The 16,980-nt window shown below is 33.3% G+C and overlaps 2 protein-coding genes across 4 annotated transcripts in view; one reads left to right on the forward strand and one right to left on the reverse strand.

Moving 5' to 3' along the window:
* The first annotated feature begins 3,377 nt into the window (after positions 1-3,377).
* The window catches only part of LOC111041624 (thiamine transporter 2-like), a 33,733-nt gene continuing 20,130 nt past the window's right edge, over positions 3,378-16,980 (forward strand). The window contains exons 1-3 of one of the 2 annotated variants that reach the window (XM_022325971.1): positions 3,378-3,916; positions 3,982-4,031; positions 5,066-5,142. The gene's annotated coding sequence lies outside the window, so the exon portion shown is untranslated. Of the gene's footprint in view, positions 4,032-5,065; positions 5,143-16,980 lie in introns of both variants that reach the window. The other variant, XM_022325962.1, reaches the window with a different exon arrangement.
* LOC111041659 lies at positions 5,977-13,626 on the reverse strand. 2 transcript variants are annotated; one of them, XM_022326007.1, is made up of 4 exons: positions 12,872-13,626; positions 10,670-10,807; positions 9,609-9,708; positions 5,977-6,838 (listed from the first exon to the last, which is right to left on the reverse strand). In XM_022326007.1, the coding sequence occupies exons 1-4, from the start codon at positions 13,018-13,020 to the stop codon at positions 6,143-6,145; spliced, it is 1,083 nt and encodes a 360-aa protein (XP_022181699.1). In that variant the 5' UTR covers positions 13,021-13,626; the 3' UTR covers positions 5,977-6,142. The 2 variants fall into 2 exon arrangements, with proteins under 2 accessions (XP_022181699.1, XP_022181707.1); XM_022326015.1 differs by lacking the exon at positions 12,872-13,626 and adding an exon at positions 11,854-12,655.

Genomic DNA, 16,980 nt, shown 5'->3' on the forward strand with positions numbered 1-16,980 from the left:
AGCTTTTGGACGCGATTCAAAAAGCCGAAAACGTTTCGTTGGCCAGCGTCGACGGCGACAGACGATCACCTATGCATATAATATACACGTTCAACACACACCCATAACAATATTTTACATAGATACCTACTTAACCATGCTGTATGTTCACGTGTACCTAAATATTTCTTCTTCGTTGCGTGCTCAGCCAGTGGTATTTACATTTTTAGATTCCATTATCCTTCCAAAATTAATTGCATTTTTATTTAAGAATCAACCTAGAAAGTTGTCCCTTTACCTTATCTTACCGGTAACAATTAGATCAATTGAATTAGACTAGCCGATGTTTGTGTTTAATTTCCTGCACTTGCTATCCGCATCGTTGTATGCTCAGACCATATTGAATTTTGTTAAACTCTACCTGTGGCGTAAGTATAAATAGACTTTTTAAGTGTTTTACCATAGGTACTCGCTAAATCTAAACATGCTACAGAATATAAACTATTATAGCAACTCCATCGGGTATACGCGCCCGGAAAAATTTAACATTTCGAAAATGATTTTGGATTGAAGGATGGTCTGCCCACCCACCTCCTCTCATAAAATATTTTAAACCTTACATTTTCTTTTGGAAACTATTTGAAGTTCCTGCTCCTACCACAGACTTCAGATTTTCTATATGTCGACGGTTTCAGAATGGAATCATTACTATTTAATTATAATGATTATTGCGGATCGTCGACTTACGGTGACATGCGAATTACCGACCACATTGTGTGACGTTAATACGTATAGGTAAAACGAAGACGATTTAGTTGATCAGGCATATCGACCGCTGTCGTTGTAACTCGTATAATTAATTTCCGTCAAAAATAATTACTGGCAATGCGTATATATATTAGGCCAATCGTTTTTAAATGCCGCTTCTCAGATTCCGACAGCCGATCGTATAATGTTGTAGTTATATGAAGGTCAAAACCTTTGTGCTCAGGACCCAGGTCACTATATCCCGAGAACGATGAGGTACACCACATTACCGATTTCGGAGACTTTGCTTGCGATCGATTCCGTCGACTCTTCCATAATATAGGCATACAGTTATCATTATTTTATTTAGTTCCCGGGGACATGCTTAAACCACTCAGGACATTCGTTTTCAGAACAGTTGGTTGGTATGTGCCTCCCGGAGTTATCACGATTGCTCTATGTGTGACAAATACCGAGTACAAGTGGAAATTTAAATATCTAGTCCTGCATATTTAATGGGAAGCTTGTGTCTTCATCACGCCAAGTGGTAACAAGGAACGATAGATTTCCCATCGCAGAAAAACACAAACAACCAGAACGAACATTAAATATATTATTCATATTAACACGGATTCACGTACAATAATATGATTTATTTTGTATTAGAGCGACACAGTAACAGACATATTATGCTGAAGCCATCAGTTTCCGTTTAATCATACGCATTCAGTGGAAGTCTGATAGAATTTCGTTTACAAATAAATCCTATGGTTTCCTATATTAATAAGTAATATATAATGTACTGTAACATCAGTTCTCTCTTTCCCCTCCGAATTCGCTCCCTACTACAGTTTACGTAGTACAACAACGCAACAGAACTATAATAAATTATCGAATACCCTATCTACACACAAAATATGTATATTAATTACCTACTATATTTTATCAATAACTCACGAAGTGACGATAATGCGCATAGTAATACTATATCAATATTTATAATATGTCCATAGAATATTTTAAGAAGATGTTTCTTGGATTTTCGAGATCTGAAACGGAGGCTATCGCGCAATACTCGTTTCGTCAAAATTTGTCTCACTTCAAAAATTCAATGATGCGAAAATGCACTTCTATATCATAGGTTTTTAGTATGAATTATGAACTAGGAACGGGCATCTGCATATACTCACCTCAAAGGATGTTATTTACAAAAAATAAAATTTTACGTATTTTAATAACTATAATAATCAATAAGGGTATAGATTCGAAGAAAATACTAGAAAATCCATTAACGAATTTTTACTGTAACACTATAACGTTATACAAATATTGAATGTATACATCGAGTATTATCGTATTGGTTCGTTTTTAAGTCACGTCAAGAAATATGCGAATTTCCATTTCCGCGGAATGTAACTTTTACTGAAACACGCAAGTGTATATGTCTGTGCTTACATACTGTGTCGTTTCGTTCGCAAATCGCAGCACAGACGATCTGAATAATATGTATTATCGGTATTCTGATGAATATCAAACGATGTTTGGGTAGGTGTTTGTCACTTTAGTTGTCAATCCGTCACACAGGTACCAACTCACCCAGTATCATAATACCGAAGTACGCACTGCACAAATCCTATAATAAAAATATATACATTATGTGTAACTATACTGTTCATAACAATTATATATAAATAAATCATAAATATTACATACCGTAGTATTACATGCATAAGTATATACATTCATCATTCTATAAGTAGGTGATATAATAGACACTTATAGTTTATTATTATTTATTATAAAATATAATCTACTTACGAAATGTAAAATACGCTTAAAAAAAAAAATAAAAATAAATTTCTTATAGCAATTGCATGTTATCCACCGATGTTCACAGAATATTATAATTGTTGTGTTCTCGGATCTCGAATAAATGCCACGTAAAATAGTTGGTCTAAACAAATCTCCAACATCGATAAAATAATTTTTTGTTTTCATAACTTCACTTAATTACCTGGATTGTCTATATTAATATTGTAAATTTACAGAAAAATATGGCATTCATCTTGTGTAATGTTATAAATCACCAACCTGTATGGATCTTCTAACCTCCATGAGACTAAAAGCCCCTTCAATAATTAAAAACACATGCATACATCTATAAACTTTTATATTATTAATCAAACGATTAAACCCTGAGAGTGAACGGCAAACAGTTAATTATTAGTAACTATAAAAGGCTCTGCCCCTTGTTTACTTCGCCCACCAACCCTCTGAGGGGGGTTAAGACACCAGGCTGAGTGTCGACCTATGACGGCAACCCCATGGGTCCTACAAATTTTTTAATTTAAAATACCTATTCATCTGTTTATATAATTAAGAGACATACAGTGAGTAATAGAAAGATAGAACTAATGACTAATGTAATAATTATTATAACATTTATAACCATTATTATCTACCTATTTAACTAAATTTTGTTCGAGTAATAACTAGTTGCGTACCATGATAAAATTGTCTTCCGAATTGTGGCTCAAATTTATTAAATTTAAATTTGAAACGTTGAAGTATAAAATTATATATTATTCTAAACTTAATTTTCCTTCCCGCTTTTGTACAGACTTAGGACTGTCTGTAGCATCAGTTGCAGTGGCGGCTCGTTAGGGGAGTCTTTGAGACGGCGACTCCCCGCAAAAATAAAAAGTAGGAACGCTATATAAAAGTTTGAAAAACATTGTATTATAATTTAATATTTTTGTGTTATATCCATTCTGAAAATAATTATTATGATTTTCGATATTAATATTGATAATATTTTGTATTCTATTTTTACATTAATAATGAGTGTCATTCAATAACAATGCAATACATAAAATATATCGATAACGGCGATAACAATACGGGCTAAATATATCGATAACGACGACGGTCGCTATAGTTCCAGAGTCTGCCGTCCGAAAGACTCAATTATGTATACAAATTTCATATGCATGACTAGGCGGAGGACGGGGATAGACTGTACAGATGTTATTCAGTACATTGAGTCATTGAGACTAGACTCATTCAGAGTTTTTGCCGTTCGCATTGCGGTCGTCACGTATATTTTTCTGTAAACACGAAAACTGCAGCGTGTCGTGCGTCCGTATTAGACTATTAAATTTAGCTATTTGACATTGTATAGCAGCGTGTAGTAATTAAATTAAGTTTTTTTTATATTATTTGTATTCATTTTTTTTTTTTTTATTAAATTTTCAGTCTCCCCGATGAATTTACTTGCGAGCCGCCACTGATCAGTTGTACTACAGGTAGGTTAAAAATGTCATTTTTCTTAAAACTAATGATATGGTGAAAACTTATGTGTGTGATAATTTTTTATGTTAGGTAAAAAGTATAGGTTTAAACACAAACCAAATTAGAATTGATATCCGTAAGCGGTAAAACGTTCTCAGAGGTAGAAAAGCGACTAAAGTTGTATTATTATATACTATCATTATTAAACAGTCAACAAGTTATAAGCTAAGATAGAAAATGATCCCGATTTAATGTTCTAAACCTTTATTATGACTGCTGACTGTCGTTGTTATCGAACTGAAAAGATAAAAATAATATCGGATAATCAATACTCGGATATAACGAGAAAAAAATCGGGCCACATTTCAGATAAGACTTTTTTTCTTAAATATCATTGGAACGCAACTACTAGTATGCAGCCTTTTTTTCTAATCGATATTTTTCAATTTGTTTTTAATTAAAATAATTTATGATTATATGAATTATTATGAATTATATTCTATGCGAAAAAAATATAATATTTTGAAAAATATTGTTTAGCTAACTATAATTGATTCATAAAAATATATTTGGTAGTTTTATTACTATTTTTTTTTTTTAGATTTTGAGAGTAGCGTATGTGTTTTCTTGAAATTGTTTGTGTCTTTATAGACCACGATAAGTAGCTAATCAAATAATGCTTTGATTTACAACTTTGAAGGGTGGTTCCTGATAGAAAATTGGGTCTAGTTGTCACTGTAAAGAGCCTAAAATTTAAAATTCTAAGTAGTTTTGAAAAGCGTCGGGGGAAAAAAATTAAAAATTTAGAAAAAGGGGAAATTTCTACACAAAACCCGTTTCGATAAAATCGATGTAGTTATTTGTAGTCAATCAATAACAAATAATCGTAGATACATTACATTTTCTTTAAATATAATAACATATAACTATCGTGATATTTTGACCCTTTTCAAACTAGGTTTTATAGGTTTTTTGAAGACTTAAAAAATATATTTTTCAAACGACCGTCAAACACCAATTCACGACGTACAGTAATTATATATTCCAGGTGCAAGTCCCATGCGCGTGCAGTTGAACAAATAACAATATGTACCAAGTTTCGTTATTCGTAACGGCAATAGTTTGGTATGTATAAATATTATATTATAATATTATGCATAATGACCGTCCGACACGCGACACCCAACAGTGACTCGCACAGGAGTACTCCTGAAACGAATCAGTAATTATAAAAGTACAACTATACAGCGAAACCTCCCATAATGCACACTGCAACACTGCAGAATGGCGGACGTTATTCTATGAGAACCAACAACAGACCAAACCCTCCGATAAACGGACATCGTTTCGACGACTGAGAGTGTTGGTTATTTTGAGGTTTCAATATATTTTACACGTCGATTTCGGTAGTCGAGTCTGATGTGTGAGTTCCACGGTTATATCGAACACTTTAGTATATACATGTAGCTTCTCAGTGACTGAAAAAATTATGGATGCGATAAACTAGAGTAATTAGAGTAAAGACTAATAGGAACGTTCAATCACATATATAGGTACAATAGATACATATTAATTAACAAACATTTAATGTAACTCTTAAAATGAACAATATATTATAATACAGGTAATAAATTTAATATAATATATTGCATGTAGTCAAATAGTTCAATTTATGTTTATGAACTAGTTTATAATAAGTTGTCGTCCAAATGACAAAAACTCAAAAAACAATATATTTTAAAGTCGAAAAAAATTGTGCTCGATTTGTAGAACATAAGACACACGTGACCATCTTTCGATTGCCCCACACACAAACCACGTGCAAATATCAAACAGTCTTGCAAAATAATTATTTTATTTACGGAATAATTTATTTTTTAAATAAATTATACACAATACATATTAATTATCTATACACAGCTAATGCATAATAATATTATACACCGCACATCAATACGCGCCTTATTCACCGCTCGTTTGGTCTCGTCATAGATGTGTGGACATCAACAATCTTTGGCAAATCGAGTTCGGGTCGGTAGACTTTGGTGCGAGGGGGAGGGGATATGGGCAACGTGCAGTGCGCACTCAATGGCTCGTCGATCGGCCGACCACTTTCCGCGGCGTATCACGAAGTCTCCATGAACTCGACGGGCGGCATCGGCGACGACGACGATTCGCGTCCACCGGCGTCGTGGTCGAGCTCTTCGCCGTCGTTGTCGTCGTCATTGTCGTCCTCGTCCTCGTCGCGGCGGCGGCGGCGCCGTCGACCACGCGATTCCGAGTTGCGCCCGGTCGCCGAGGACGCGTTCTTCCGTCGGCCGGTGGTCGGCGTCTCGATTCTGGTGTTGACATTTAACATGCCCATCTGGCCCAGGAACAGCACTTCGTTGACCAGCCGCTTGGCTATGATCACCGACTGCCTGTCCATCTGCCGGAGCTCGTTGGCCGCGTATCTACCGAAACCGTCGTAATAGTCGGCCACCGGCGGATCGGCAGGGTCGCCACCCACGCCGCCCAATATTTGAGGTTCGTAAAAGTCGGCGGCTCCGGCACTGCCCGAGAACCGGTCCAGTGAGTGTGGCGGCGCCGGCGGTTGCGGCGCTGGTGCAGCTCTGGCGGACGGTCCGTTCTGCACCACCGATGATACGTCCAACACCCGCCGCCGTCTTTTGGGTCTCCTGACGCCACCTCCGCCGCTGGTTTGCATGCTGCTGCTGGTCGCGGCACAGGGTTGTTGGTACTCAGGTTCGGTGGAACACGAGTCCTTGTCCTCGGACCCAGCTCGGTCATCTACTTCCTCGTACACCAAGATGTTTTGTGCCTGTAATTTCGTAAATATATATATATACGCATATGTATAGTATTATACGAGTAAGGCTATGAATTTGTAGAAAAATACATTTTTCTACTTAACTTCGTCAGACAAAACTTTCTAGACACAAAGATTTAATTAGATACCTACTGCAGAATTCAATTTTGAAACTTTTATCTCATTTTTTTTTTAGGTATTTTTAGTCTTTATACGACATTATTTTATATTTCGTACTTATTTCTATACTTTTAATTATTTTCATCCATTAAAACTTTTTTAGATGAATTTATAGTGCATTTTCAAGGTTGTGTGTGCATTTCTTCCTTTTTTTTTTAATGTATCCAATTCACAACCCTAAGTATCAGTGGGTATACAAGAGCACAATTTTCATAATTTATAGTAATCATTATTAATCATAAGTTAAAATTATGTAAAATTAGTTAGCTCAAATTTCTAGTCTAGATTAGGAAAATTACTGAGTGTTCTGCAATAAAATACATAGTATAATCAAAAACGAAATGTTTGTTGTTGTGTATCTTATACTAGATACTCGGATACTATCCTATCCTATACATTTAAGTCTAAAGCACGCCATATAATTATATAAAGAATATTAAAGTTTGAACGTAACCAAATCGAATTTACTAAGTATAATATTGTACTATTGTCTTCCATCATTTATCAAGTATTCAGGTGGTCGTGCAAGTTGATTTCAATGTTTTGGCTGCAGAATGCATGAATCGAATAAAGTATACGATTAGATTACGTTTTGTATTTTGTTCAGTAGAAAATAAAATATAAAATTGAAGAAGCTAAATATATACATTTAATGTAGCGATCAGTATTTCCATTTAAAAGTTTTCATACAAAATGGTAAAAATGGCAAAAAGAATAATTAAAATAATCGTAACACGGAACAACTATATAAAAATAATAATATATTACGATTATAAAATGGGTTTAGTTAAATTAATTAAGCCAGCGACATTAATCATTACTCTGTACAAAGGATTAATTTTTAAATAATGTGTAGGACAGATAGGAATGGTAATAGCATGGTTTGGAGGAGCAACTAAAATATTGACATTGCCTAATACTACTTGAGAATTTATATCTGAATTAATAATACTATCAACCCTTTTAAATATTGAATATTGAAAGTATAATACTGAATATCGTATAGTACCAATAGTTGCCAATATCATAATTGTATGTGTCAACTGAAGTGTGCCTAAGTACTTAAGTGTCAAAGTATGTATATGTACACAATAATAGTATAATAATATAATATATATTGTACACTTAATAATTATATAGGAATAATTTATTAACGATGAGGAAGTCTCGTCAATGCAATTTAGGTACTGCAGCAGAATAATCAATACAAGCATTATGATCTATTATACCTATATTATACGGATGGAATCAACAACTAACATTATTATTTTGTACATTACACCTATATGATTATCTATAATAAATTGCTTATAATATTAAAATAATAATATAATACATTATTTTTTTTATTACTATATGTGCCAAGAAATTGTTTATTATATGTAATAAATAATAATATTGTATTATAAATGTCAGTACCTAGGTATAATGTAATATTGTAATTTGAATTATTAATTTTGACTTTAATATCATTATTTATTGGTAAAAAATTCGATAAGTCGCATAATATGGCACTACCTATATAAAAGCTGTGATGTCAAAAAATTATGTCACTAAATCATTTATATAATACCGATAGAGTCATGTAAAACGAAATTTCCATATGATTTTATTTAGATGGGTAAATGGGTTGTATATTATATTATTCCGACGAGATACGTGTCTTCTGTATATAATTATTGGGACAAATTGCGTCTTACTCGAACGCTCATAGCTAAATACATTTACATAAGATATTAAGATGGGTTAAATTTAAAAAAGCTAAATTATTGTCGGCAGCAAACGCATATTATACGAGCGAAAAACATACTGTGAACAAATTATTCGCGTTCAAAATTCTTTGGTGGTATTACTTTAATATTTCTTGTTACTACATGATGATTTATACCATAATGTGTATCATAATATTATGTTCGAATAATATGATGTATTATGTTAATTATTCGAATATTTAGTGTCTGGATTACTATTTAATCGAATATCATCATCTTTAAAATAATTGCCAATGCTCTATATAGAGTATAATCCTTCTTAATTTATATTGTGAGTATGTTTCAAAACGGAATCATTATTTAATGTGTACTAGCTAAAAAACTTATTTTTCTACAAAAACTAAAAAAATGTATCGTATGCATATCGCTATTATATGTCGCAATCAATATATTAGTACTTGTTCATATACTTATAGATTAAGCTCGCAGGCCACAGTTGTACTCATCATTATGTGTTTATAGTGTTTATACTCTTTACTACCTATCTAACGGACATCTCCAAAACATAATAAATGTACGGATTTATAGCTTTCTATTACTATCATTACGTACATATGTCTGCGAAATTCAAAGAATATATTTAAAATATAATATAATATTTAAGATGTGAATGCCAGGTTATAAGGGAAATCCGAATTCTAATATGAAGGAGAGGTTGTGAGAAAGATACTAATACGGTCGTCATTGGTCCTTTTAATACTTATCTTATATATTTTTTAAGTACAGAAAGAAAAATTTGCTTCCATAAAATATGTACACACAATATCATACATATATACATATTACATAAATATGTATTTATTTATGGATCAATTTAGTATAACTATTACCTCGTTTGACTCGTTATCTTCGTCACTGTTATCCGGATAACTGCGGCCCAAACGCACCCTGTCTTCGCTGTGATGCTGGTCGTTTAGGAACTCCAAGGATCTATAAAATGATAATCGACATAAAACATACACGCAATATATAGGTACCACACGTGTAAATAATACTCATTCGGTAATTCTCACCATGTGTATACTTAACCCGTTAACCCGTATGGGAAGCAACAACATGGTTGATAATATTGTATTTCAACCCCCCCTCCCCTCATAAGCTGAAATAATCATATACGGCCTTAGGGGTAATCAAAATCTTAAAAATGCTTTTAATATTAACGTGAATTATAACACATTAATAGATAAAAGTATTAACTACTATCATATTGGTCAATGCGTATTCTTGTTAGTATGATAAATAATGACATTCATATACCATTTTTGTATGGTATATTGTACTATAGTACTATTATTCGTGTCACTAAACATTAAACAGTTGAAATTTCACCACCCACACACTGTTTTTAAACGTTATTTTGTTGTTGTTTACTATCATTATTATGCATACGTTTAAATATTCTTTCGAATGTTGACACAAAGCGATATTGTATCTATAAGATTAATCTAATCGAGCGTTTTAACAATAGCAGTAACTCGAGGACATAATAATTTATAAGCCTACAAATCAACTAACTATTATCTATTATCAGTGTACTTAACATAAAAAAAAAAAATTGAAATGTCATAATATGACCTAATTATACTCAGTTACATGTTAGATACTTTTAATTGTGGATGACAATGGGATTCAATGCGTGTTATGATAGATTAAAGTAAAGGTACCTAACTTAATTACTTTATTTCAATATTCATAAAGTAAGGTGATTCTATTACTATTTATAAATAATTTACCCCAACACTACAAGTATACAAATATATCCCTCGGTGTACGTGTGCGAAATTATAGTAACATATTATATTATATTAGACTATGCGTAGTATTATGTACCATTGTATGTTTACTATTGAACAGTCTAGTAATATTATAAATGCGTAGCAGGGTATCTTACTTGTAATACCACAAACTGGGCTCGTATATTGTACCATATCTTTTGGAATCCATTACTTTTTTGAATTCCCGCAAGTAGCAAGTTCTCAGGTTCGCTATTTTACGTTTCAGGTCGTCCATTGTACAGCTATCGTTATATCTAGATGCAATAAATATCAAATATTAACAGAGCACAGAACACATAACATTAAAAATATAATTTCATGACAAATGAGTTCGAGCCATTATATTCTTAAAAAAATCAAGAAATTTACGTGTCTTTTTAATTTTCCTTTCATCGACTATCTAGTTTACTATAGCAGCTGTAATCAACTGATTTGACTACAAACATATTTTTAATTTATTTCGAGATTATGGGCCCTTCGTGTTAAAAAAATAAGTTGAAGGTTTTTTACAATTAAACAACGTATTCGTTTGTAAGAAAAAAATGAGGAAAAAAGAGGTGTTAAGGTTTGTAAATGGCTAAATTGTTAATTATTTTGTGATTTCCTTCTATAAATACAAATATATGATTGTAGTAGTATTAACATGAGTCAATTTTAATAGCATTATTCTTGAGTAGGTACCTACTTAAGAAATAAAAGAGTAAAATAGGACGCTCAACAAATATCGAGCAAGATGAAATTGGTCATATAGATAATATAGATAACGTACAGCGTGAGAAGCTATAATGTTAAAAAAATATTCAGAACTTAGTAGCTCCAATTCAAACGTCAGCAAACGTACATCATACGTTGCCTCCATTATAGCAGCCATCGACGATGTGCGTCGATAGTTCTTAAAAACAACGGTTGACGGTGGAGGGGAAAATCGTTAGCTTATGTGAAATAACACCGCCACTTAAAATTATATTAGTTACAGGTAACAAAAAAAAGAAATTAAGAAATATCAGTCAGGAGTTTTGGGTTTTACTTGTTTGTCACACTTCTGTTTATGAATGAAGTAGGTTAACATAAAATACAAAAGCAAAATATTATATTTTTATTTATATTTTTATGAATAAAACTGATTAGTGAAGCTTTCCAATAAATACTTGTACTTCAATTTGAAATAATATTTTAACACGTTGGGTGGGCATGCCGCCCCATTTCTGAGCTTTTATCTTCTAAGACCGTGGGTAATACGGTTCATTCCGAAACACGTTGTATAGTGATGTATAACAACATTTATAATTTTAATACTTACTAATTAATATATGCATATTTGAACGATTTTGGCTTATTTTTTCAATATTATTTATAGATTAGGTTTTATTAATATAGAAAAGTTTAGACAGCAATTTGAACCATGTTCGAAAATTCAACAAGTGTCCATCTCGGTGGAATTAGTTCACAAATCAAGGCATACCGATTTGTTTGTGGACATTGAGGAACACTAAAGCCGAGGTACAATGATAGGCTGTGGCGAGCCCATAATTTATGGAGGGGGGGAAGGAAATCAGAATTTGATATGCTTTACCTTATACTAGGTCGTTACTACTATATCGCATGACCTTAATAACCTTTACAAATAATTGATAATACGCAAAATGTTTCTTTGAAACCATTTTCAGATATATCATCATGGTCTGTACTTCGCATTTTATTATATAAGATGTTTATGATGACACGGCCAATGTTTGGGCGGGGGGGCTGAGCCCTGATAGCCACCTCCCCTAGGTATTCCACTGACGATGTGTGGGTACAAAGCTATATAATATTATGTTAGTCAATTTTTTAGAGCGAAGTCGGGTTATAGGTACAGAAAATTTATTATTATTAGTACGTGCATTATATTGCATAGGTACATAATATATTTATAATTAAGCAAACGGCGACGTCGTTTGATAGTCGCTGGGAGTTGTAATGATCCCTTACGTTTATATTTGTCAAGCATATGAGCGGTGGTGGCGGAAATGCAATTCGTATAAGTAGTCGGTACCTACGTCGCAACTCGCAATCTAAGTTCGCGAATTATTATTATTTCAAAGGTCGTCCACCGCCGCGCGCCGCCTCCGCTGAAAAGCGCTCTCTCCTCCTCCCGACACCTCCCCACCCGTCCGTTTCCCGCCCGCCGCGGTCTACAACTGAGGTCGCTGACGACCTGTCACGCTCCGCAATCGGCCACCGCGTGTTTTTTCGTAAACAGGTGATGTTCATATTATTATTGCGCTCGCCCCGTACCGTAGGCCAGTACCAGTATTTTATTAAAATCATTATAATACTTTTTTATCAACTGCAGCAGCGACTCGTACGCCTCGTTCTTCATCTCTTTGTTCTTGTAGTCGGGGTCCTTGATCCTCCACAGGCAGGTGCACAACTTGTACTCTTCAATCAGTTCCGATATCAGTTTCCTTTCCATGGTCACGATCATCGGGACGCCGTCCAGGCCCTCGTGTTGGCCCCGCCTTGGTCGTTTAAACTCGATCGACGTAACCGCGCGGCGTTCTCAGCGACGACGACGACGACTACAACCGAATGTCGTGCACGAGTCGTACGGACTACGGTCGTGCGACGGCGGCGGTCCTACGACGGTCGAGTGTGCGCGGCGAACACTGTTACCACCATCGGTCGCCCGCCGACGGGTGAAGACGACGGCGGCGGCCACCGCGACGGACGTATACGGACGGTCGGTCGGCCACCGATTTGTCGTCGACACGCGGTTGGCCAACCTGTCGGGCTACGCGGTGCGCGTCGGCGGCGATCTGTCACCCGGCACCACCGCCTTGCCCCGCGCTCCGTCATCACTACGGCTGCACACAGTGCGCGCGCGCACACACACATACGCATACACACGCACTCAACCTTGCAGCTGGCCCGGGCACGATTTGCAGTCGGGCAGACAATCAAGCGAGGGCTCTTGAAAACGAAAAATTATTGTTATTGTGCGTAATACTAAATGCAATTTATTGAAAATTATCGTACCCGCGGTTTCTGTAAAACACACTAATCACAAGAAACTAAAATACTTTTTGTTAATAATATTTTATAAAACCAGAACGTAATAGACCATAATACACAAAAATACTAACTATATTTTTTTATGAATATTCGACTAGGTTCGATCATGAAAATAAAAATAAGTTAGTTACCTGATTTGCATACACGGACGATAGACATAATATAGTATGTAATTATTATACTATAAAATCTGCAAGTCTAAGTTCTATAACATGTAGCCATTTAGACAGGGTGTCGTTATAAGTTGTATAGCTTATACTCGTTCTTCCGAGGTACGACCACGAGACACGAACTTGTGCTCGAAACATTAATGTGATCGCTCCTGTACATATAGGTTTTAGTATTTTAATTGTAAACCAAGTTATGGACATTTTACAGTTTTACATTTTTTTGTAAGCTTTAAAATTTGTTTTCGCGTCACGTTCTGTAGGCTGTCGTGTAATAAAACATCTGCAGATTTCGGTAACAAAAATATGGGTTGAACAAATAAGTATCAATAAAGAACATATTATTAAGTATATTCAGGTTATATACAAATGTGTGATCAATTATTTTAGAATATTGACCACATCAATTTATTATGATGAATCGATTCAAATATTATATAGTGAATAATGGATTATAGCAATCAATGAAGTGATTACATACAAGAGATCCTGAATTTTATGGCCACTAAAGGCTCGATAGAGACTTGGCCAACTGCTACATGAATATATATGGTGACATTTTTATTGGAAAGAGTATGATAAGAATACAGTCAAACAGGTAAGAAAGAGCTCACTGTGGTTGATGGTATAATATCTACTATATAAAACCGAAAATTCTGGACTACCACTCTGGGCAAATCTCCCATGATTATTGATTATACATCGTAAATAGTCTCTCACAAATAAATGGGCCATGTGTAGTATTAAGTGGAAGCTATATACTGAATATATTATAGAGAACAGAATAAGAGGAACTGCAGACATTTACATTTTTTTATACTAGTATAATATAATATATTAGGTATATGCATTGATTTTGACCAATGTTCTATTGTATTTGTATGATTATTGGTTATAGATCTAACTTATACCTAAGTTCGTAAATATTTCTATATAATCAACTTAATAGATTCTTCTAATCGGTTATTCTAAGAGCACCGTGGACCATAATACGAGTATAGAGAAGAGTTTCAAGTCCCAATGCATAATATATTTTATATCACAACAAAATAAATAAATTCGTGGTTTTTCGTTGTATAACCAATTTTTGTCAACTATAGAATTTGAAATGTCTAAAATTAATTGTGCATAATATGTATTTTTGAGATTTTTAGGTTTCTATAAATACCTATGTATGAACATTTTTTGAAAAACAACCAATTACATTGTCAAGGCCTTGCGGCTTATGAAAGTTGAACAGTTTATAGAGTTTTAACTACAAAATTATTTGTATATTTATTATTTACATGATGTTGACTAATCTTATCAACATATGAATTTTAAACAGCGATGAAAAAAAATTGTGTCAATACATTTTAATAGTTTTAAATTACTGTAAGAATAACTGAATTATAACTTATGTAGGATTTTGTATTGCTTTTTCAAGCGTATTTCGCAACCGCGGAGCTTTAAATGTTTATCAAAATATTATGTCCTTACGTCAAATTAATTTTCTAGTACAAAGTTATTATAACTGAATAAAGCTGATCCCGAGATGTCATGCCTTTAGTCACTTATCACTTATCTGTAATTACAATATTACATAAGATGTGTGTTGCCCACCAACTAGGAAATGGAGAATTAATTATAATATAATATACATAAAAATAGTCCGATAAAAAGTCCGGTCTTAACTTTTGATGATTGGTAAAATAAGTTGTCTCTTTTTAAAATTATTATTTCTATTATTAATGTTTTAATAGTTTATTGATAGGCACAAATTATTATTTTTATTTTCTATATCCTACCAGATACCTACAGTGAAAATTTCAAAACATTTAGATCAATTTCAAGCCATTTATACTATGAACTTATTCACACTGTAGTTTTACCGCTATACGTAGGTAGATATTGATTAAGTATAAGTTACATGAGCCATGGTAAAATATTATTTTATAAAATTATAATATGATAATTATTAATCAATATGTAATATTTTCGATTTCAATTAGCAAAAATTAGTCCAACGTACCGACGTACCGTAAATTAATAGAAAAATAAACTGCCCAAAGCAATAAAAGTATAAAATAAAATATCCCTATAGTAATAATATAGGGTGGCTTGGTGAGGCTCGGTCGTATGCTCAATCCACGCCAATGCTCTGAGCGTACATAGTGACTAGCTCTGGGATGGGTGACCACCCAGGTTTTAGCAACCACTCTTGCCACACATACACAAACACTTGTTACAATCATACTATCTTACAAACCTATACTAAACCTATACCAAAAACTCCCTACCGTACCACCCCACACCCAACGGCCTACGTGTCCACGGTTTACCCCTAATAATAAAAGAAAAATGATATTATGGAAATAGTAGTATATAGGTACATAGATTCCTTGATTAATTGGTTATTTGAGTGTAACAGTATAGATTGGTGTTGCTGGTCGTATTATCTGATATATTATATTCAACGATATTATTATGAATAAATTATGACAAATTTAATAAATATTCTGATAATATTTGACATTGTATAATGTTTATGCAAAACACAAATGCAATGTATGATACAAATTAATAAAATTAGTCATAACTCATAATATATTGTTGTACATTTGTAGGAACTGCCTATAATTACTTATGTATTATGCATTTATAACCAAAATGTATACCTATACGGCTATACATACAGTTTATTCCAACAAAACAATATAATCGGTTAGATAATAATTTTCTAAATGGTTGTTATCTAACTTGACATATACCTACCAGTTTAGTTCTATGTATTCAATACTCTTGTCTTATTTGCTGTACAACTATTATAAAAGAGTCATCGGAGAATCAATTTATATCGCGACTATAATATTTTTAATCAACCTATAAGGCTTTTGCTATAAAAATTAATGTCGCATATTTTACCATAATCTAATGCGCAGTTAAAGTAATTATGATGCATCATTATCATACGTCTTTTCCACATTTTTTTAGCTTTTTTTTATTATTGATTGATGTAATCTTATATTTTAATTATACGAATAGATAGTATTTCATTAACCTCGATTTACAACTGGATTACAATGCCACCACGTCTTGTATTAATATTATTAAATGGAAATCAGAATTTCTCAGTTATATTTAACTTTTTTTATTGTCAATAGGTTGTAAATATCTTTTGAATAGTGAGCTTCAATTTTTTTATCATCAGTTTTGTTCAAAATTTG

The sequence above is a fragment of the Myzus persicae genome, unplaced genomic scaffold (genome assembly GCF_001856785.1).
Source record: "Myzus persicae strain clone G006 unplaced genomic scaffold, MPER_G0061.0, whole genome shotgun sequence".
Lineage (NCBI taxonomy): Eukaryota > Metazoa > Arthropoda > Insecta > Hemiptera > Aphididae > Myzus > Myzus persicae.

Excerpts from the sequence above, each read along its gene's own strand:
- LOC111041659 (XM_022326007.1), bottom strand. The coding sequence starts at position 13,020 with ATGATCGTGACCATGGAAAGGAAACTGATATCGGAACTGATTGAAGAG. Across the intron at positions 10,808-12,871 it reads CTGCTGCAGTTGATAAAAAA|ATATAACGATAGCTGTACAA; the intron begins GTATTATAATGA and ends TATTGCATCTAG. Across the intron at positions 6,839-9,608 it reads AAGATAACGAGTCAAACGAG|GCACAAAACATCTTGGTGTA; the intron begins GTAATAGTTATA and ends ACGAAATTACAG.